The following is a 23,834-nucleotide window of genomic DNA, read 5'->3' on the forward strand; positions in this document are numbered from 1 at the left end:
TCTTGGAAGATGTAATCTATATAAAAATTTTCTGTAATTTGGCTTTTCACCCTGGTTTTGGATCCCCTTTCCAGAAAAAAATAATTAATTTTTCACAGATCAGAAATATAAGTAATAGCTGAGTAATTTTTTGTTTCTGTTATTCCTGGATTTTTTACTTATTTTGTTTACTGAAGTAGGTTTTTTTTGAAGGTGGATACCTTTGTCTACAATTCCAGTTTGAGTTAAAGACACTTCTATGGTACAATCCCCTTTCTTGCCTTTGCCTATGATGGTCACTTTATTAATGATTTATTTGTAGTTCACTTTGTATTTCCAGTGGACGTTATATGTTATTGTTACAATTTTTATAAAATATAGAAACAGGTTTTAATAAATGTAAAGATTTCCATGCATTTAATTATCGGTTCAGTTCTTTTCAAGTCTCTCTTTCCTCTAACTGTTGATCTCCTGCTTCTGTTTTTTCCAGGTGTTTATGGAAAGGTACAAATTTATAGTGCTTATCCTAAGACGTCTTGGACACATCTGGGGACTAATGTTGCTCCTGGCAATGAGAGGTGGTATTTTGCCCAAATATGTCTTCAAATATTAAGTTTGGGCTCCTGTTCCTATGACTTGTATTACTCTCTTCCTTTAGGATAAGCTTTCTTTAAACTATGTCTAGACAGAAGAAGAACCACTATGTTATGTCTTGCAAGAAAATTATATTATTTTTAGATGAATTTTAATTCTGAAGAAGAATTAAGCTGAGATTTTTGTCTTTCCTTCTGTCCTTCCTTCTTTGCTTGCTTCTGTCCTACTGTCTTCCTTCCTTCCTTCCTTCACTTCCTCCGTCTCTCCCTCTGCCCTTCTCTTTCTTTTTAGAAGAAAGAGATATACTTGAAAATGACTGATATCTTAGTGATTAGGATGTTCATTTTGGATCAAGAGACATACATTAAAATCTCATCTCTGAATTAAGCAAAACTGGGATATGAACCATATTCTTCAAGATTTTAGATCAGTCCTTTACGAAGTGGTTTCAGCCTGCATAGCCTGAAAAATAAGGTTTCTGTCTGGAATGTGGGCCTTCCAAGGTATTTTCACTCAACCTTGACAAAAATAGCTTTGAAATGCTACCTTCTCTCTCCCCTCTTGCTGCCCATCCACAAGCTTTTACAGCCCCTGCAACTGACTCATCTTCATCATCACTTACCCAATGAAGTTAGTCTGAGGGCTTAGCCAAAGCTACCACTCAAGGCAGGTTAAGTGGAGTTGACACAGATGCTTGTCAAGCAAATAGGTGTCTATGACCTGAAGTTCAAACCTTCCACCAAACCAGAGAATCTGTCTGCATAAGGATCTCCCGTGGAAGTGCACTGACTGTTAGTGAGTGTGGGGTGGCACCTATTGGCTCTCTCTGGAGCCTCTCATTCTTGACTCTGCCTTGCACAAAACTTTTGCCTTTTGCTGTAATTCTTCAAAGTGTTTCATTTTAAACCAAAAGATGTGTATTCAAAGAAGAATTTCTATCAGTCAGGCCTAACAAAAACCCATTGGAAGACTTTTCATCTGGGTAGAGGTGAAATATCAGCATTTAGGGAAGCAATTCTTTGGAAACTGATTGTGAAGATGGACCATGGAAGCACAAAGACCTTACAAGTAGAATTTGTCTGTTGTTAGCTCTCACAAAATTGAGTGTTTAGTGTAGATTGTTTAGGGCTGCTGTATAGTCAGTGGGGAGACAGATGCTTCCAGATGTTGATTCAAACCATGCAACATTGGAATCACCTACTGGAAATTCTTCCCTTTTCCTGATTAGGATGGGAGTTCAGAGTAAGCAGATTCTTGAATCAAGCATGACAGTGAAATAATTGGATGAAGTTGATCCAGGCTAGTATTGGTCTGCTGCCCAGACATTTTATATAAAATATCATGAGGTGCTAAAATACAAGTATTTGGAATTCATTCATCCATCTTAAATATGGCACAAACATTTGTTTCCATTGTTAAAACAAACAAAAAAAGCTATTTATGATGAAAAGTCTACTAATAACCTGTTAAGAGTTAACGTGGTTAGATACAGGAAATAGGTAAGTCAGTGCTAGAATATGAAAGCTGAAGGAAGTGGCTTTTTATTGACTGAGAGAAGCTGCTGTATATATTTTCTAGCATGAATCAGAATATGAGTTAGGGAAGCACTTACGCTTTCAAAAAAGAAGGAGAAAAAAAAGTACTTCTTATAATTAAAAAATATATTATACTAAAAAATAAGTACTTCTTATAGTGAAACCTTAAATTAGTATTTCAACAGAGTAGTATCTTAGATGGCGTCTCTTAAAAAACACGTTTTCTTCTGCTTACCAATTCCTCTTATTAGACTTCTTTGAAATGCAAGAGTCAAAAGAGTTATGTTTGGCTCCACAAGACGTGAATTACTATTGGATTGTATGCCTAGGACTGGACTTGAACATTCAACTTGTAGTCTTGTAGTATGGGTTGCATGTGAACTGTCAAAAATACCAAACACATGCCACAATTCTTCCATGTGGTTTTGCTTCCTGTTTGCCAGTGCATTTATCCCTGAACAATACAAAGTTCTCAGTCATGCTAGCACTTTCCTGCTGCTTCAGAAGGTGTCCAGTGCTTCCCCTAAGCAAAAAAAGAAATAAAATTTTGGTAGACTACTGAATGTTCACAGTTGCTGAAAACTGGAAGTACTCATCTTGAGCCTACTCATCTGTGAAAAAAACTTGTGAGAAGAGACACTAGGAAAACTTGGCAGTACAGCTTACTAGTTACATCCCTTTAGGACTTTCCTTTCTCTCCGCACTTCTGTCACTCTTGAGTGTCTGATAAGGCATTCTCTGAATTCATTCAGTGCTCTATTTTCTCAACAATTACCTGAGGAGTATAGAAGATCACCTGGCCAGCACCAGTTGCTCTGTAACAGGACTCTTTGGGTGTTTATAAATTTTATATAAACAGTGACCATCACACATTTTGCTTTCACTAAATGTTGTTGTTGTCTGTACGGGAAGCTAAAAAACTCCTGAGCTACAAATGTAGCTTCGAATGCAAAACGGTATCTTCAGTTCAGGATTAAAACAGATAAATGTAGGTATCTCTGTGAAATGTTGAAAAAAGTGCTTTAAGCTCCCATTCAGGTTGATGGAATTGTAGGTGCTGGGGCCCAGAGGGCTATTCAGCCACCAAGGGCAGGATTCGGGTACATAAAAATAGTTTTGGGACTCATCTGAGGTGCCTTTGGGTTCATCTGAGATGCCTTTGAATCCCCTCCATGGCTTCCACCTGTGTCTCCAGGAACGTTCCATGAACAAGTCCTATCATATCTACCTGCTGATGTCTTAGATATCTTGGGACATCTCAGACAGCAACAGATGCTCATATTTAGGCAATCAAATCCTGCTCTATGGTGTCCAGCTCAGAGAGATGATTGCCTTCCACACACTACTGAGTGTACAAATCAACTATAGTGGAAGCTTAAATGCCAAGTGCACACGCACATTAACCCTACACATGGACACCTACATTTTGGTGTCTAAGTCCAAAGCTGACTTTCAGCTCTGTGGGATATTCCTGGAACTAAAAATAGTCTGACATGTCTTTGGTAGACAACTTACTTGAGCCCTGTAACTCTGCACTGGTGTACATCTTGTTAATCAATGGTGCAATAGATGTTTCATGATGAAATTCCTCCCACATATTTTAGACATCTGCTTTTACAGAAAGCCCTGAAGGGGCTTTTCCTAGAGCTTAGCCTGTGGATTCTTTCTGAGATCTGCCTAGGCAAAACTGTTGTTCATTTTTTAGGAAATCTGTGAGCATAACTCTCATAAATGCAATGACATTAACTTAATAACTTGGCAATACAGGATTTTTGTGGAGGACGAAGTGGATTGGAATCATGGGGGAAATATTGTGATCAGCTCTTCCTCCTACGAAGCCCACCAAGCTGAAGTAGTTACACTTAAAGAAGTCAATGGTCATAGCATAAGAATTCACGAACGCCTTCTGCACAGGCATATTGGTAAGGAATCTGTCTTTCCATTTGAGAGAGTTTTCTTCTAAAGCATTTTCGGTTTCAGATCTCACCAAGATAAATTCTACGTTATTGAGGTATCTTCGTTTCTTTCCACATGTGATTTTTTCTTGCTGTTTTGATACTGAAAATATGATATTCAGAATTGCACAAGAATAGTTGCTTCTAACATGAATTTCTGAGCATTGAATGAATTCAGTGCTGAATACTTTTGGGAAGATTCCTGTTTTTTCATGTTTTAAGTAGAACTGGCTAACAGAGAGAGAAAGTAACTGAAATTTTAAGGGGAAAAAAGTGAAGATTTTTTAGGCCATTTACACAATTTCTGTGGTGTACAAAAACCTTAAAAAATTTTTGAAATAATTTTTTTCAAATTGCAAAATAATTAGACTCATGGAGTTTCAAGTGCAAAATTTTATCAATTCCATGGCATGAAACTAATGTATTTGTATTCTAATATGCATATAAAATCTGTATATAGCTGTATTTTCTGTGTAGATTACATAGGATCTGTATTTAACTGGTAAAAGAGATATACTGTTTATAACTAATTTAATTTTATTTCAGCTTATAAAGTAAATTTATCTGTAGTAGTAGTTTAGCCCCAGAGAGCAATTAAGCACCAGACAGCCGCTTGCTCACTCCCCTCCGATGCAGTGGATTGAGATAAAAACAGTTTAATAGGACAGCAAAAGAAGAGGTCACAACAATGATAACAAAACCAATAATATTACTGATAAAGGAATGTACAAGAACAAGCAATGCCCAATACAGCAGTAGCTCACCACCCGGTGATCGATAGCCCGTCCCCGAGCAACAATTCCCACCCCCCGGTCAACTCCAGTTTATGTGCTGGGCATGAGGTCGTATGGTAGGGAATATCCCTTTGTCCAGCCTGGGTCAGATGTCCCGGCCGTGCCCCCTCCAGCCTCTTGTGCCCCTCCCCTCTGGCAGAGCGTGGGAATCTGAAACGTCCTTGACTTAGTATAAGCACTACAACTACTCAGTCACAACTAAAACCTCAGTGTATTATGAACATTATTCTCATACCAACTCCAAAGCACAACATATACCAGCTATTGGGAAGAAGAAACAACTCCACCCCCGCCAAAACCAGTATATCTATTTTTAAAAAGTAAAAGAACTGTTATTAACAGGTCAAATTCTGAAGCTCCAAATCCAGGATTTTTTGTGTGTGTAGCAATATATTTTTAATTTAGCCGTTACTCAAGCTAGTAGGCACAGAAGTTGGTATGATGGATAAAAAGGTTCAGAAATATTGCGTGTTTTAAATGCCTATACCTGGCTAGTAAACAAAGCTTCACTTGGAACTGAGCCCTGTTCTGCAATTATCCATAGTGTTAATTGATAGTAGCCTCCATGGCACAGTTTTGTGGGACAATTGCATTTAAAAAAAAAAAAATCAGTTCAAAGGATTTGTTTCAGCGATAGTGTGGCCAGCAGGAGTAGGGAAGTGATCGTGCCCCTGCACTCGGCACTGGTGAGGCCGCACCTCGAATCCTGTGTTCAGTGTTGGGCCCCTCACTACAAGAAGGACGTTGAGGTGCTGGAGCGTGTCCAGAGAAGGGCAATGGAGCTGGTGAGGGGTCTGGAGCACAAGTCTGATGAGGAGCAGCTGAGGGAACTGGGGTTGTTTAGTCTGGAGAAGAGGAGGCTGAGGGGAGACCTCATCGCTCTCTACAACTACCTGAAAGGGGGTTGTAGTGAGGTGGGTGTTTGTTGGTCTCTTCTCCTAAGTAACCAGCGATAGGACAGAGGAAATGGCCTCAAGTTGCACCAGGGGAGGTTTAAATCAGATATTAGGAAAAATTTCTTCACTGAAAGGGTTGTCAAGCATTGGAACAGGCTGCCCAGGGCAGTAGCTGAGTCCCCATCCCTGGAGGTATTTAAAAGACATGTAGATGTGGTGCTTAGGGACATGGTTTAGTGGTGGACTTGGCAGTGCTGGGTTAGTGGTCGGACTTGATGATCTTAAAGGTCTTTTCCAACCTAAATCACAGAATCACTAGGTTGGAAAGGACCTTCAAGATCATCAAGTCCAACCATTAATCCAGCGCCACCATGTCCCCTAAACCATGTCCTGAAGCGCCACATCCACACCTTTTTTGAACACTTCCAGAGATGGCGACTCCACCACCTCCCTGGGCAGCCTGTTCCAATGCCTGACCACTCTCTCAGTGAAGAAGTTTTTCCTAATATCCAATCTAAACCTCCCCTGGTGCAACTTGAGGCCATTTCCTCTTGTCCTATCACTAGTTACTTGGGAGAAGAGACCAACACCCTCGTCGCCACAACCCCCTTTCAGGTAGTTGTAGAGAGTGATAAGGTCTCCTCTCAGCCTCCTCTTCTCCAGACTCAACAACCCCAGTTCCCTCAGCCGCTTCTCATAAGACTTGTGCTCCAGACCCCTCACCATCTTCGTTGCCCTTCTCTGGATATGCTCCAGCACCTCAATGTCCTTCTTGTAATGAGGGGCCCAACACTGAACACAGGATTCAAGGTGCGGCCTCACCAGTGCCGAGTACAGGGGCACAATCACTTCCCTACTCCTGCTGGCCACGCTATTCCTGATACAGGCCAGGACGCTGTTGGCCTTCTTGGCCACCTGGGCACACTGCCAGCTCATGTTCAGCCGGCTGTCAACCAGCACCCCCAGGTCCCTTTCCGCTGGGCTGCTCTCCAGCCACTCCTCCCCAAGCCTGGAGCGTTGCATGCGGTTGTTGTGGCCGAAGTGCAGGACCCTGCACTTGGCCTTATTAAACTTCGTACAGTTGACCTCTGCCCATCGATCCAGCCTGTCCAGATCCCTCTGCAGAGCCCTCCTACCCTCCAGCAGATCAACACTCCCACCCAACTTGGTGTCATCTGCAAACTTACTGAGGGAGCACTCAATTCCCTCATCCAGATCATCAATAAAGATATTGAACAAGACCAGCCCCAGAACCGAGCCCTGGGGAACACCACCTGTGACCGGCCACCAGCCGGATTTAACACCGTTCACCACAACTCTCTGGGCTCGACCATCCAGCCAGTTCCTCACCCCGCGAAGAGTAAACCCGTCCAAGCCACGAGCCGCCAGTTTCTCCAGGAGAATGCTGTGGGAGACGCTGTCAAAGGCTTTACTAAAGTCCAGGTAGACAACGTCCACAGTCTTTCCCTCATCCACTAGGCGGGTCACCTGGTCATAGAAGGAGATCAGGTTGGTCAAGCAGGACCTGCCTTTCATGAACCCATGCTGGCTGGGCCTGATCCCTTGGTTGTCCTGCAGGTGCCCTGTGAGCACTCTCAAGACCAACCGCTCCATAATCTTCCCCAGTCCAGAGGTCAGGCTGACAGGCCTGTAGTTCCCAGGATCCTCCTTCCGGCCTTTCTTCTAGATGGGTGTCACATTTGGCAAGCCAAATGATTCTATGGTTCTATGGTAACATATCTAGACCCGATTTCCAGTAGTTTATGCATAGCCTTTCTTTTTTTGTGAGGGAAAGAAGAAACAATCCAGTAAGACTTGGGGCCAGAGAACAGTTCTTAACCCATTTTCTTGGCTAATGTAGATATAATAACTGTATCCTGAGATGAAATGATTATATACACATTGAGTACTGCAGCAGTTGTTAGATATAGCTGAAAAATAAGGACTGATGGGAGAATTAAGATTACTGGGATTCACCTGGGTAAATGTAGGTATACACAACAAATATTCACACATGAGCTACTCACTTTCAGCTGCCTTGATAACCAAAGCACAAACATACATACTGCTCATCTGTATTTCATCTCTGCCTAAAGCCGATATACAAAATAGATAAAAAATTGCACTTGAGAATTGCCTATTGCTCTCCATTGTGCATAAAATCAGCTTGAGTAACTAAATAATATCTGTGGATATCTGAAGTCACCTGAGATTAATTCCAAGCTAGACACCTGCATAAACTCTCTCAAAAGTCTTATTTTCTAAATGACTTTTTTTCAGAAGATACAAGCAACCAAGACTCTGTAGCAAATTGGTTTTTAGCATGGTCATTGGTCTGACGCTAATGAGAATTCAGGGCGAGCAACTCTGCAGTGTACTGAAGTACAACTCCATCACATACAGCTTAGAAAAAATGAAGTGTGAATCTGTTCATTGATTTGGCACCTGCATACCTCAGGGAAAAGATTTAGCACCTTCTTTTTCTAAAAATGAAATATGTTGGTAAAATATAAGTGCATGGTGAATATTTGATGGGCAGGTGGCCTTTCTGGTTTTGTGTTGATGCATGTAGGTTGTGCTGGAGGAAAAACACACCTGAATGTCAGTGCAGATTCTGCAGAGAAGCTGTGCATAAGCTGTCAGGCTTTATGTCCCTCAAAACACTGATTTATAGGTATGATAGACACATCACATTTTCTCTCCTGAACCTCCCCAGGGCATTCCCATGACGCAGAGGACGGTAGACGCATCCCTTTGGCTGCAGAGGTTGGACTCCTAACACGCAACGTACAGATCAAGTCTGATGTGGCTTGCGCTGGGAGGATGCTGGTGGGACGTTTCGCAGACTCAAGTGGGACAGAGTTTGAAGGTAGTTGAGATTCACCTGTCCTCATCAACCAGACCAGTTCTGCCCAAGAAAGTACGATCTAACAACAGATGCATCCATTTGCATGTGCTGTGCAATTCTGAGCAAACTGTGACTGTGCGACATGTATGAAACATGAGTACTGATATTATTTCATAAATAATGGAATATATTTTAGGAGGGGCTGTTCTGTGGTTAGTTGGTTCTTACTATAACTTTATACATATTTATGAGCAAATACCCATTACTGGCAATACACCGAAGAAGATTGCCTGCTATTTTATGCCTGAGTGGTGTTTAAATGGGTATCATTCTTACCAGTTTTTAGGTAATTTTCTAAGCTTTTATTTCACTATAATTATCTCATTGCAGGTGTCCTTCAACTCTTGAATATTGAATTTTTGAACTTTGGGCCTCCTCAGCTTTCTGCCATTGAATTCAGGAATATATCCCAAGGGTCCTCGGTGGTGTCATCCAGCATTAATGGTAGCTGCGGAGTTGGCATTAAAGCGGTCACGAGCAACTGGATCTTGTTGCATGATAACATGGTGTTCAACACAGTTGGACCTGGCATCGATTTGGAAGGGCAAAATCATTCTCTCATTAGGAACCTTGTTATTCTGAGCAGGCAGCCAGAGGGCTTATTAAACTGGGTTGCCGGCATCAAGGTGAACCTTGTCATTGGTGTCTCCCTCTGTGGCAATGCTGTGGCAGGATCTGAGCGAATTGGCTTCCATATCAGGGGCCGAGAGTGTTTGCTACATGGAGAGTATTGCAGTGAAAATGTGGCCCACTCGAGTCTCCACGGTATTCATCTGTACCGGGGAGATGGATTTCAGACCTGCACTAGAATCACAGGTTTTCTATCCTATAAGAATTATGACTATGGTGTCATGTTCCACCTTGGAAGCAGCGTCATCGTGGACAATGTGGTGCTGGTGGACAACACTGTTGGTCTCATGCCGGTAGTGTACTGTCTCTATGCCAAGCACTGCTACATGGGGAAAAGATTCATAGAATTTAGAAACTCCATCATTGTCGCAACAAGCTCAACTTTTGACTGCATCAGAGACAGAATCAAGCCTCACTCAGCTGATCCAACAGCCAAGGATAGACCACCACCCTACCCTCTAAGAGGTCGTGTTGGGATTTTATGGCCTACGTTTACCACTGTTCCCAGCCAAAGGCCAGATAACCCATGGCACAAAACTGGGCATTGTCCAGAAGTCCTGGGACTCATGAAGCTGAAAGGTTGGTCTTCCATGTCCACCGGACAGACTATTCTGTCACTGTTTTTCCTGACTAATTACATTTTCCTAATTGAAGTTGCAGCCTTCCACACCCACAAATGGACGTGGTGGGGGAAATCTGAGCCTCAGTGGAATTAATAACAGAATTCTTCTTTAGTTCAATACAGTTCAATGAAAAAAAATATTATTTGGTATTTTTCACATCCTGAATCTACTGCCGTGTAATTATGTCATATGCTAATGTATATATTTTACCTCAAACATGCCTGCCTTCTGTGCTATCTATTTTTCCACTTGATTCATCTCTCTGATCTACAGTTACCTCTAACATATATGGATGTCTAAATAAAGACAAGTTTGAGAATTCAATAACACGCTTTGTATAGAATTTGCATAGAACATAATGACTACAGCTGCACAGAAAGAGTTATGGCTTTTATTGTTATAAGGGATTGCACAAGAGGGATAAAAGTCAGTTATGTATCCTGCGTCTTGGTTCAAATGAATTTTACAGTCCCCAAAGTAATATTTGCATATAGCAGAACCTATAGCTTGCTGTGGTGGGTTCTAAATACCTCACAGTTTTTCATGTCTTTATCCCTCATTGTTATCTGCTTTTGTAAAAAAATACATTATCATTTTTTTACTGAAGAATAAGGGAGACTGAGAAAGACAAATAAATTTGCCCAGGGTCACGCAGAAAATTTGTGGCAAAGCATGGATTTTGTATCTGCACAAGAGTTCAGTGCCAGAGCCCAGCATGTGTCACCAGACGCAGCTCATCTTATATTAACATCTGGCAAGTGGATAAACCATCCAAGGCAGGTTGTCATTAAACTGGTTCTTACTGATTTAAATGAAAATGTATTAATCACTCTTGCTTTTATTTCTTTCTCACTTAGTATTTCCTTTGATTTAATTTCCTATGGGCATGACTTGGTTTGTGTCAACTTATGATATAACTTGGCTATGGGATATTCTAAAGACAACTGAAGATCTATGATCCATGCAATTGGTCTGATTTAAAAATGGTTTGTGTACAGATATATATGGGAGCAATTTAACATAGAAAACGTCATAGAACAATTTCTCTCTCTAGTTCTGGCACTCCTCTAACCACTTTTCTTCATTTGATCTTCTCTTAATCCCTAGCAGAAGTCACCTTTACTGGTTTTAAAAAGAGCTGCTACAGTGAAGACAGGGATGTCTGCATCATGTCAAACGCTGATCATTTAGGCATCATGCCTCTTATCACAGCGGAGAGATCCAGGATGTTACATGTCAATGAGAAGGACAAGTTCTACTTTAGTCCAACAAGGTAATATGCTTAATTTTTTAATATCTGCTTCAATGGTTTGTGCAAAAAAAAAAATACCTACAGTTTTGGGACTACCCTCACCTCTGTATCAGCTGTCTGTTTGTTTTGTCTTACAAAGGGTTTAAGCAATTAGTTTAGACTGGATGTCTAGCTGCAGAACAGTTCATTCTTTGTCTCTGTCTCTGCTCTTGTACTGCTCCTGTCTGGCAAAAATCAACAAGATCAGACATTAAACACACAGAGAAAAACTCGAATGCAGAAAAAAAGAAAAGCAAAAACACACACTCCAAATCAGTTTAGGGCAATTTTTTAAAATTTGAGGTTCGGATTCCATCAAGGTGCATCTCCAGACCAATCCTCTTGGATTTCCCCTTTTACTGACATTTGTATAGCAAAACAAGCTTCACATATCCCGTTTCTTAAAATTCCATCCTGAGCATCTCTGACTCCTCAGCCTTAGGTTTCAGAAAATGTCAGGACCTCCAGCAAAGAACTCTGAGACATGGAATGTCCTTTTGGTCAGGGAAGTGGAGCTTGATTCTTGCCTGCAAGATCCCCTCAGAAATGTTGGTCAGTACCAGGCAGGCTGTGAGATGGCAAATGATTGCCAGAACTGCTCCTGCCCGCAGAGAATATAACGTGCGTGTGGAGGAACATGGAGGAGGGAGGGGAGAGCTTCATCTGAAACCTTAAGTCACTGCTGGTTGCAGCGGTTTAAACACAGCACATCCAATGGAAACCACATGCCTATTTGTTTATTACAACCAGTGAACACAATACAGAGGCTATGTCAGGAAAGCCTTGAAATAGAAAAATCCAGCATGGACTCCACTTGCCAGTCAAAAATAATTGGAGGTGTCCCGCACTGCTATGTTTAGAGCCCCTCCAGCCTTCTGCCAGAATTTTTATTTTATTCTGTATTTTTGCTTTTTGCTCTGGGCATTAGTTTGCGTGTAGATTTCTGAGACCTGTCCAGCTTGTCAGCTCCCATTATGTTTCACTCTTATATCCATCCCACAATATTATGTTATTAGTGAGCTGCTGAATACGCAGTCCACTGCAAGATCTGGTGGTTTCCAAACATGATGAATATACATGGATTACTGAATGCTTTCTTAGTAGTCTGGTAAACCTCTGAGGGAGATTACATCTCCCAGTGCTCCTTGTGCATTTTCTGCATGCATTTATTTAATCCACCTTTGCAACTGCTGAGCTTGATCCAGGCTGTGGCTGCATTGTTCCCCTTCAGCATCCTGAAGGGACATCTTGATGGATATGTCCTGTCAAAGAGAAGGTGAGCATTGCCTTAGAGCAAGAGAGGAAATAGAAACATCAGGGAATATAGCAAGACCATAAAGTACTTTGCTTGTACTACTGGTAGACCTAAACAACTAAAATGCTGGATCTTCTGAGAGATGTTCAAGAACTAAATTAGCTGTCACGATCAGAGGAGCTCTCTTTGTTCTCCACCTCTTTTGAGCTGTGTTGACTGGGGACATTGGCCCATTTGTTTACCTGCCCTTACTGTAAATCTCTTAATTTCTTACTTAAAAAAGAGTAAAAAATCTCTTTTTTACTGTAAAAGTCTGTATATCTGTTTGCTGCATTTAAAATGTCAATAATTGGGTTTTTCCAACCTGAGCTCAAGTAATTCTAAGTAAGTTTTCTTCAAGACTTAATGTGTATCCATGTAATGATCTGTAGATGTTTCCATGGACTTTGCTGGATAACAAGTCATTGTATCTCATTGTATTTTGTAATAGGAATGATATGGCCAGTTCACTAGTTCCTTTAAGCTGCGTTAAACTTTTAACGCAGTAAAAAACAATTAAGATCCTCAACATGTGATTCAGCTCACTACATCTCAGTGATCCAAAAATTAGGCATGTAATCTAAAGAAGACACTAAACTCATTCTATAGACAATAGAGACACTTACCTAGGGAATTGTTCTTCTCAACTGTCCTATATATGTCTCAGGTGAGGTGAGTTGCCCTCCAACAAACCTGCCTTATTACAGGTACTTCTGTCTGTGGAGGCCAATCCTTAATGATCTACCAGAATTTTTTCTGGGTGTTTGAAGCCACTAAACTTACAATTTCCTCCTGGGAGTATAATGATGATCCTTTTTTTTTTATAAACTTATTTGAAAATTAGATGTAGTTTGCTGAGATACATTATCATGCCATCCAAAAAGAGCTTTCTTCTAGTTTGGATCAATGTTCTGAAATTCTTTTACCTTATTAGTATTATTTTCAAAGTATGGTTTAATTTTATTCTTAGGACCTGAGCCTGTCATGCTGAAAAATGCTGAAAAAGCATTTTGTGGTTTAGCCCCAGCCAGCAATTAAACCCAGGTGGGATGCGGGAGAGAATCGGGAAAAAAAAAACTCGTGGGTTGAGATAAAAACAGTTTAGTAGGACAGCAAAAGAAGAGGTCACAACAATGATAACAAAACGAATAATATTATTGATAAAGGGATGTACAAGAACAAGCGATGCCCAATACAGCAATTGCTCACCACCCAGTGATCGACAGTCCATCACCGAGCAGCGAGTTCCGCCCCCCTGTCAACTCCAGTTTATGTGCTGGGCATGACGTCGTATGGTAGGGAATATCCCTTTGTCCAGCCTGGGTCAGCTGTCCCGGCCGTGCCCCCTCCAGCCTCTTGTGCCCCTCCCTGCTGGCAGAGCGTGGGAATCTGAAAAGTCCTTGACTTAGTATAAACACTACAACTACTTAGCAACAAACCAAAACCATCAGTGTTACCAACACTAATCTCATACCAAATCCAAAACACAGCACTATACCAGCTATCGGGAAGAAAAATCAACTCTATCTCAGCTGAAACCAGGACAGAGAGAAATAGCTGTTCATTGTCTGGGAGACAGTACTGGTTGAATAATCACTTACCACTAGATATGTGTGATTGGGGGATGAAACCCTGGCTCACGCATAGTTTTGAGGTAACATCCATGTACACTTCACTTTAGCCCATCAAGTCCATCAAAATGACATTGGATGTCCAAACACTTTTTTTGTATTAGAACATAAATTAGGACAATAATCTTTTCAGTTGGATATTCAGTTGTGGGCATTAAAGAAAAACAATAAAAAAAAAGTTTATAAAAAACAAAACCAGTTTATAAACACATTAATCCTTATGCCCTGTGTCCTGTTAGAATGAGTTTTCTCTTTCAAGTTTGCTTCCACTCTAGAAATGTTAAGTGGCTCCTTGACCTGCAACAAACATCTCTGAATTCCTAGCAGAAGTTTCTTTGTTTAAGGTGTACGTTCACTGCTGGATCCCTCTTATGCTTTCTGCCATTTCACCTTGCTTCATGTTTTCTCCTGGATAAGCTTAGTTGCTCCAGAGTGCAATGGTTAGAACAAGGCAAACAGGTACTGCTGGGCAGCCAATGCTTTTTAATGAAGTACTAGGTACAACATACACCAATCTGTAGGCAAAAAATATCTGCTGGATGTGAAGAGCAATGCCTGTGCCATATCAGCGCTGCATACTGCGGCAAAAATACTCCTGGTCACTTGGTGCGATAGCAGCCGATGCACACTTCCCCTTCACTCAGCAGCTACGGGCTTCGCTTGCCATAGGTCAAAAATTATTGACATATAGATATTGATGGTTGCATCATCAACTATCAGCTGCAGTTCCTCAAATCAGGAAATCCAAGAAGGAACCAGAGGTATTCAAGCTGCAACTTTATAGCTGGCTCTAAGGACCGTGACAGTCCACACTGGGCAAAACAAACCCCAGGGAGGAGGAGATTTGGGGATGGAAGTTATAGCGGAAATAAGATTATTCTCTCTGTCCAAACTCCGCCAACATTTGGAGAGGGAGGATACTGATTTGTCTTTCTTGGCAGTTTGGATGCAAACATGCCACAATGTAAATATTGCTACAGAATTTCTTTAGACTATTCCAGACCTTCACTGATATGCTTAGTTTCATTTATATTTGCTTACTTTCAATTTTTTTCTTTTCTTGGGCATGTGAGTTCACCTAGTAAATATCAAGACGTTGCATGTATGTGCAGTGTTTGTTGCCAGTATAACAAAATTACAAACGATTCCTTTGCTCCCTTCTTCACAATAATTTTACCTCTCCTGCCTGTCAGTGTACAGACCTCTGAAGACACCATGTTCCCTGAAAAGACGTGTAAAGGCTGGAGAAAGGCCCTTTTCAAGGATTTGGATGGAAGTGTCCTGGACCTAGAACCTCCTGTTTCTGTTTTCCCAAAGTCAGAATTAGAATGGACACAGTTCTACCTGCAAGCTGGTAAGTGCCTGTGCTATCTGGACTGCCTGCAAAGTCACGCATACGTTTGACCCGTGCGGTGTGGGTTTACCCCAGCCTTTCACCGAGATCTACAACTGAGGTCGAGATGGTGGTGGGCCCAGATCGTGTGATGGCTTTCCAGGATGGATGTAGTGAATTGCAGTGTAGAAGTCCGGGAGGCCTCGTTGCCCAGTTCTGTGTCCACAGTTCCTCTTTGCCTTCTTGCAGAGTCATGTCACCTGGCATCCTTAGCCCCCTTAGGGTCTAATTAATTTAAGACCAGCACAGAACTTACCTGCCCTTTGCGAAGTCATCTGAGAGCACTAAGACAAGCCATGTAAATGCGGCGTAAGTGTAAAATAATAATAATTGGCCCAGCGAGGATTTTCATCCATATCCCACTGAGGAGATAATCAAGCTGAAAACCCGCTCCAGAAGTTTAAAGACCCCTCTCTCTGGTTTAAAAAGGCCCATTCTGCTCGGTAACCACTTTCTGAAGGTTCACACAGCAAGGCTCCATTCTCATCCTGATTAAAACTCTGCTCTCTGGTTCCAAATAAACTCTTTAATTACAATTAGCGTTTCCTGCGCCTGCTGATGATGCCGGCCATTTTGCTGAAGAGGCGCATCATTTGTGACTCCAGCGGTATGGGAGGCTGGGACTGTAATTAATCCCGTTTTCCATCCCACTCTAAAACTGATTAAACATGCGAAGAACTTTAATCTTTAAACAAAAATCTAATGTGTAAAGGCTTTTCCTCTAAGGATCCTCCTCTAACTGGCTGCTTACAGGGCTGATTAATGTGTTGTCTAGACGCAAACACACTGGTTTTTACTCTACTTTTTCTGCCCTGATCATGAATCACATGCAAGCGGTAATACCCGAGCCGTATTACCACTTCGCGCCTGCATATTGATGTACACGTACTTTTGCGTACAGAACCTGGATTTTATTTAGGTTCGCACAATTTTTCGCACACCCTGACACACAGTCACACGCATGCCAGGAATCCCCACCATTTAGACTGCACTGACAGTGCAACCTGCACTCCACAGAGTTTATCTCCTTCTGTAATGGAGGCAACAGCATATGGTAAATGCTGCCTGCCTCTGAGGCTATAGCAAAATTGCTGTGTTTTCTTCTTGCTGCCCAAATATGAATGGGGATTTTTCCCCCGCCTCCCTTCACAGTTGTCTGTTAAATTCCTCCGTATTTCTCATTCCGACCTGCGGTTCCTTTCCTCTCGAGGTCGACATTTGGAAAGGCACAGCTTGACGCTAAGGTGAATTCATGGTCGTCTTCTTCCCTTCTCTACCCCCTCCTTCTCCTTCTTGAAAGTTGTAGCATGGAGTATTTTGCACAGTGCAATGCAAGCTCCCACGCTAGTCAAATAGGAGAAAATGCTCACCTTTCCTGCTCCCACAGGTCTCCTGTGGGCCGGAGCCCCCCTTGGCGTGACAGTGCTCCAAGGCCAGTGAAGGTGGTGGTGGTCTGGTGCTCTTGAGCAGAATTTAGTCCTTGGAATTCTGCCTTTCCTGAATCCAGAGAATCACTTGGTGCTTACGGTATCTGGGTGGTCCTGACTCACTCACTGAGCCTTTCATCCGTGTATCCACTGGGTACCCCGTTAAACTGAGTAATTCTGACCACCGCCAGGAGCTTCATCAGAGCACAGCAGTGCGGTGGTTAGTGTTCTGCTAGCTGGACTAACCACAGGAACAGGAGACAGATAGCCTTTTCAGGTAGCTACACAACACCCCTGCCACTTCCACAGTTCAGGGACACAAGTTTCTTTGCGACTCAAAAGCTCTGGCTTTCCACGTCCTCTTAATTACACCTTTATCCGGATGCATATATACATCCCTTTACGTTTCCAGTTTGGACAATCAGCTTGAAGCTATAGGCCCTCGGCTATTTCTAGATATTCTGATTACTCCAGGGCGAGCAAACCAAAACACTCAATATACTTCAGGGACACAAAAACCAGGAATGTGTTTTCTCAGAAGAATGACATAGGGAAGAGGCCGTGAGAGCCATCACTGTGGCACAGGGGACCGTTCAGTGTGATATTAATGCTCCTGAATTCACACAATGTCTTTTAACGAAGTTGTAATCAATATAGAATATATGTAATATATTATTTGTGTATATATGTGCGTGCATGTATTCAAAAGGCAACTTGGCTTCCTGAGTCCTGCCCACTGCAGATGGGCAGAAGTGAGCCACACAGTGTATATTTAATCATGTACCCACTTTTTTTTTTCTTTTGTTTTCCTGTGTGTCTGATCTTTTACCTGCTGTGTTAGGTATTTGGGTCATAGACCAGGTCTTTTTATTGTGGTTTTCTGTAGAAACAGAGTTGTTCATATAAAACTGAAGTTTTACTTTTCTGGATAAACCACAGAATTCCGGAAAAAAACCCAGGAGGGAACAGATCCAAGATTTTAATTATTATTATTTCTACTAAAAGAAAAAGAAGCAACAACAAAAGTAGTTTTGAGTCAAACAAAGCATAATTATTTTTTAATCTAGAGGTACTTTCTGTTCTTTTTTTTTCTTTTAAATATAATGCTGCAAAAGTTCAAAATGAAATGTTTTCCAACATCCCCCCTAAATCATTTATGAGGAACTTTCACAGTAACATTTTTCAAATTATCCAAAACAATTTAATGAGTTTAACATGAATTTGTAATTATTTTAATCTCTTTGAGCTGCCATTTTTGGATGACAAAATGTTTTTCTCCCAAAACTCATCTCTATACCAAACCTCTTACAAAAGAGCTTGGGGCCAGGCCTGGAGCACTAAATGGTACCACGATACAGGAAATACCAGAATCACAAACTGTACAGCAGAATTAGCTATAAACATGAGTGTGTCTAGCTAAGAAATGGGGGATAAGTGAGCAGTTCGTGCACTGCACTGATCTCTGTGCCCAGATTAAAACCCCTATTCCATGAAGGACTGCTGATACAACCATTGTCCTGTGGTGAAAGTTTCAGCTGTTTTCTGGTTATCCGCAGTAACGTAGGACTCTGTTATTGTACTGCCACATGACAACGTCTGTAACCCAACAATAGCCGACTCCCAGAAACACTGAAGTTCATTTTCTTCCCTTGGTATAAATGTAGTTGAGGACCAAGGCTGGCAGGAGATTCATCTGACCCCACTTCCATTGCCTCCAATGTTCTCGCTGGTGAACAGAGAGATCAACACCTTAAGGGCAGAATCGAGGTGGGCTGATACATGGATGTCTGAGAAATGAACCCAAGCATTTCAAGTTTTAATCTAGAGCCTGCAAACACACATGTTTTCTTCCTGCTGGCAGACATGTTCTAAGCATTTTTTAAAGCAATTTGGGCTGAATAATCATAAAATCATAGAATCATAGAACAGCCCAGGAAAGGACCTAAAAAGTTCCTCTGATCCAAACTTATGTGGAAAGGGAGCCTAGATTAGATTAACTAACACACTGTCCAATCGCACCTTGAAAACCACCAGTGATGGAGACTCTACCACATCCCTGTGGGGGTTGGTCCAGTGAATGATTGTTCTCACTGTGTAAAAAATTATTTCTTACAGCAAGATGAGATGCCTCCTAGTGAAAATTGTACCCATTGCAACTTGTCTTCTCCATGTGGCTCCTCATGAAGAGAGAGCCTCTGTCCTCTTTGCAGCCTTCCTTTAAGTACTGGAATACTGTGATGAGATCCCCTGAGCCTCTCCTCTCCTCTCCTCTCCTCTCCTCTCCTCTCCTCTCCTCTCCTCTCCTCTCCTCTCCTCTCCTCTCCTCTCCTCTCCTCTCCTCTCCTCTCCTCTCCTCTCCTCTCCTCTCCTCTCCTCTCCTCCAGGAAGAAAAGACCTAACTTCTTTAGGGCAAGTCCTCCAACCCTTTGATGATCTTTGTGGTCTTCCTGTGGACCCTCTCCAGTCTCTCCACATCTTTCTTGAACTGTGAGTACCAGAACTGGACACCAAACTCCAGGTGCAGCCTGACAAGTGCTGAGTAGAGTGGGGTGATCATGTCTCTATGTCTGCTAACAACGGCCTGTGGATGCAGCCCAGGATCTGATTTGCCTTTGTTGCTTAACTCATGTTCAGCTTGTTGTCCACCGGGACCCTCAGGTCCCTTTCAGTAAGGTTGCTCCCCAGCCACAGACATTCTAGCCTGTACTGGGCTCTTTGGATAGAGGTGCACTTCACAGAATCATAGAATCATAGTATCTTTGGGTTGAGAGGGACTATTTAAAGCCATCTAGTCCAACCCCCTGCAGTGAGCAGGGACATCTTCCACTAGAGCAGGTTGCTCAGAGCCCCATCCAACCTGACCTGGGATGTTTCCAGGGATGAGGCATCTCCCACCTCACTTGTCTTTGTTAGACTTCATGCTATTCTTGCTAACACATTCTTCCAGCCTGTCCAGGTCTCTCTGTGAGATGGCTTTCCCTTCTGATGCATACACCTATCACCCAGATAGGTTTCTCAGTCCCATCATCCAGATCAGTTATGAACATGCTGAACAGCATGGAGCCCAGTATTGATCCTTGGGTGACAAATAAGCTAATCTGAATATTAAATTGTTGCCAGTGTCAGTGACCCAACTTAGTGACAAAGTGGCTAAGGAAAGCGGAAATTAGCAGATATTTATTTGGCTCTGTGCAACCAGATACTGAGCATGAGTAATTTAACAACCTGCTTGTCTTCTTTTATCCTGTCTCGTAGGAGAGATGGTATGATGGGGCTATAGCCAGAGACATGGGAATGTGGGGAGGGAAATGAAGAAAGGAAATAATCATCAGAAAATCTCTCTGCCAGTATCTATACTTGCAGACGTGTTATCCCCCCTTGTTAGAGGGGAGAATATGATTCTCACTTTCCAAGTGATTCCAAAAGATTGCAACTTGCTATGTGGGTCTTTGATCTCAGCTGATATTTATAGTTAAATATAAAGTTATGAGGATTCCAAATGTCAGGGTATTACAGGTTGCCAGAAAGCAGGTTGGCATCCCAGACAGAATCACAGAATCATTAAAGGTTGGAAAAGACCTTTAAGATCATCAAGTCCAACCATCAACCCAGCACCACCATGCCCACTAAACCATGTCCTGAAGTGGCACATCCACATGTTTTTTGAACACTTCCAGGGATGGTGACTCCACCACCTCCCTGGGCAGCCTGTTCCAATGCCTGACCACTCTCTCCGTAAAGAAATTTTTCCTAATATCCAGTCTAACAGACTAGATAATCTAATCTAGACAATACTGGATTCTTCAGGATAGGTGCCTTTGAGTGTTCACATTCATGCAGGCAGGGATCCAGCCCCGAGTGATCTTGTGCAAACCCAAAAGAGAGTCCTTCCTTGTCCTTATTCTTCCTCTTTAACACGGCTTCAGATTTGGCCAGAAGAATGACCTGTGTCTCTTGAAGTTGTTAATTATAATTCAGAGTTCCCAATATGACTCCCATGCTGGTCTGTAAAAGGATACAGAAAGATCCTTCATGATCTTTCTTGATCGTGACTTCATGCATGACATGAAGTCATGCAAACTTCATGCAAAGTCTGCATGAAAGCAATTTCTTTGTGTATCCTATTTTATGACAGTGTAACTGATGGAGTCCCTGTTCTGCTTACTGTTACTCAATGGAGTAATTCTGATGTAAAAGGCATATATTTTGACACTAGCTTCGCAGAGAGAGGGCAAAATTTGTGACTTGTCCAAAGTCAGTCATTGAGTTAATGCATATCCTTCCAAAACCCTGACAGCCAGACTTTTAATCTAAAAGCACCCCACCCTGCTTAGTCAGGTTGAAAAGTATGGTTGTATTAACTAGACAAAATGTATTTTACATTTTACTTTTTTTATTAAAAAACATGCCTGGAGCATTTTTTTGGAACTTTACTGAACATCTAAATTCTGACTGTGGTTTTAAACAAAACAAATCCTAAATTTTTTTTTTAGTAATATTTAAAAAACTGAAGTGCATTATTGAAAAAAAAGAGTTGGCTTTAGTGGGAATCTATTGGTGGTGTGTTGTGGACAATTGATCTTTTTATCTGCCCAACTGATAACTGAAACTATAATTTATTATATTGTTTTCAATCTAGACAAATCTAAAACTGTGAAATTCCTACAGTAGTCTTGCTTGTTCTCTAGAGGTAATCGGTACATTTTCTAGTTCATAAGAGGGTAGGTATTTCATATGTAAATGCTTTTCTGAAGCAACTTGCACAGACATTTAAATGCTTGATTTTGTCAACCACTATTGTAAAAAGCTCTTTGCAGAGACAGCATAGTGTTGAGGCTAAATGTCATATATGAATATGCAGAGGCTGGCTAGGTTTCATCATAAAGAAGATAAAATGTCAGGTCTAGATGTAAGTAGCCCAAAATTCTTGGTGATGTGGATCAAGGATTTTTGTACAATCTTCTTTCTTCTGGTAATTATTATTATTGAATACAATTCTCAGGTAACAATTGAGGAAGTTTATAATTTTGGCACACAGGCTGCCAGTATAATCTAGGGCTGAAGCTGTGTGAAAATGTTGCACCATATATATTTAATATTCCAAGGACTATGATTAGCTACACCTGCTATGCATAATCATATGTAGTAATTAGAGATGATTGAGACAAGAATGCAGGTTTGGTAGATTTGCAAGGAAGGAAACAGATGCAATATTGGTCTGAAACATTTATTGTTTTCCTCTGAAGCTTTTTTTTTTTGTTCACAGATAGAAATTTCCTTTTTCTGCAATAAATGGCCCATGCAAAATGAGTTGAAAGTGGCAATGAAAGACATTAAAAGAGCTGTTACCAAGTTATTGTTTTATAAAAACCAAACCAAATATGATCAGAAAATGCCTGTAACTTTTACTTAATCTTCCTGAAAACACATCCCTGGTAAAGATTTCAACAGACCTTGATTAAGTTGAGAACAAAGTTGAGAACAAAGTTGGGAGGATTTTTTTTATGTTCATGGAAGAACAATTTTTAAAGTCTTTTAGAGGTATCTTTTCAAAGAGATCTTTAAAGAGATGGATGAGAGTGAAGATGCCTTCAAAATATGGAAGTGTCCTGTGGATAGAAAGACATAAATTGCTCCCCAAGTCTATAGAACCTGCTGTAGTTGAAGATGTCCCTGCTCATTGCAGGGGGGGTGGACTAGATGACCTTAAAAGGTCCCTTCCAACCCAAACTATTCTATGATTGTATGATTCTGTGATCAGAAATAATGGGCTGAAATTTCATCAAAGATAATTTTAGATGTGGGGGAGGAAATGTTAAAATAAAGACAGCGAAATGCTGGAACATCTCGCCTGAGTCTTGTGGAAGTTATGTAAACATCCTTAGATGATCTAGATAAAGACGATATTTTCTTGAGCAGGGGGAAGATGGATCAAATAACTTCAGAAGGCCCTTTCTGGACCTATTTTCAAAATTCTGTAAGGATGCTCAGTGGTCTGCAGGAACCTTTGAGGTCTGACAGTGATTTATGGGTCCAAAGGCCAGGGTGTTGTAGTGGGAAGGTCTGGTAATTAAGACTTTCTAAATACTGCTGATGAAGACAAAGAGTGACTACTAGGGAGGTAATTAATGCAGAGAGATTCTCTCCCAACACATGGGCTTGGTCCTTCTCAGCTAGTCTGCCTGTTCTTGTGGAATGTTAATGGGCTTGAAGAGTTGTGCAATATGTACGTGTGGAGGTTAGTCCCACAGAAAATGTTGTACAGGATCTGAGCGGAGTTTACTGTGCCAGGGAACCAAAACTGAGGCAGGTTCCTTATCTGGGACCTCTCCTCAAAGTTCAGTAGCTCAGACATCATGTCGTTTCTCCTGAGGCACTGTTTCACTTTCATTTATCATTCCTACTTTAGTGATGCCCACAGATCTAAGTCAGTAGCTGGGTTTTATTACTACTAGTTACCACCTAGAAACTTTTCTGGTACCTTCTGGAAGAAGCTGCTGATATTAATAGTCAACCCAGGAGGCTTCAGAAGAAACAGGGGAAAGTAGAGAAGGTGCTCCGGAGTAAGTCAGGGACAGAGCTGAGGACAGCAGCCCACCTCCTACAGCTTCTCTAGGCTTGATGGCTGTTACCTTTAAGGAGACTAGATGCCTGTGTTTGTGCAATTAAAAAAAAAAACGTGAATTGCATCCTGCAAGTATAACTGTATTATTTTACTTAGATCTTAGAGGCATATCTATAATCCAATGAAATTGCTGAGTGTTACTTTGCAGAGCTTTACAGGGGAAGCACTGCGTTTTGCAACAATTAATTTTGCAGAGGAAGCAGCCTGTTTAAAGATGCCTGCAGCAGTCACTAAAAAATGTGTTGTTTTTTAAATAGCA

At 41.5% G+C, this 23,834-nt stretch overlaps 1 protein-coding gene across 1 annotated transcript in view; it reads left to right on the forward strand.

The window, feature by feature from the left end:
• PKHD1 (PKHD1 ciliary IPT domain containing fibrocystin/polyductin) overlaps positions 1 to 23,834 on the forward strand; it is a gene marked incomplete at both ends in the record, with an annotated part of 271,978 nt that overhangs the window by 185,424 nt on the left and 62,720 nt on the right. Inside the window, 6 exons of the mRNA XM_081997989.1 lie at positions 470 to 557; positions 3,876 to 4,030; positions 8,470 to 8,622; positions 8,992 to 9,870; positions 11,025 to 11,187; positions 15,324 to 15,484. Of these exons, the coding sequence (XP_081854115.1) occupies positions 470 to 557; positions 3,876 to 4,030; positions 8,470 to 8,622; positions 8,992 to 9,870; positions 11,025 to 11,187; positions 15,324 to 15,484 (1,599 nt within the window). The remainder of the gene's footprint in view (positions 1 to 469; positions 558 to 3,875; positions 4,031 to 8,469; positions 8,623 to 8,991; positions 9,871 to 11,024; positions 11,188 to 15,323; positions 15,485 to 23,834) is intronic.

Source organism: Phaethon aethereus, assembly GCF_964289735.1.
Source record: "Phaethon aethereus genome assembly, chromosome: 3".
Taxonomy (NCBI): Eukaryota; Metazoa; Chordata; class Aves; order Phaethontiformes; family Phaethontidae; genus Phaethon; species Phaethon aethereus.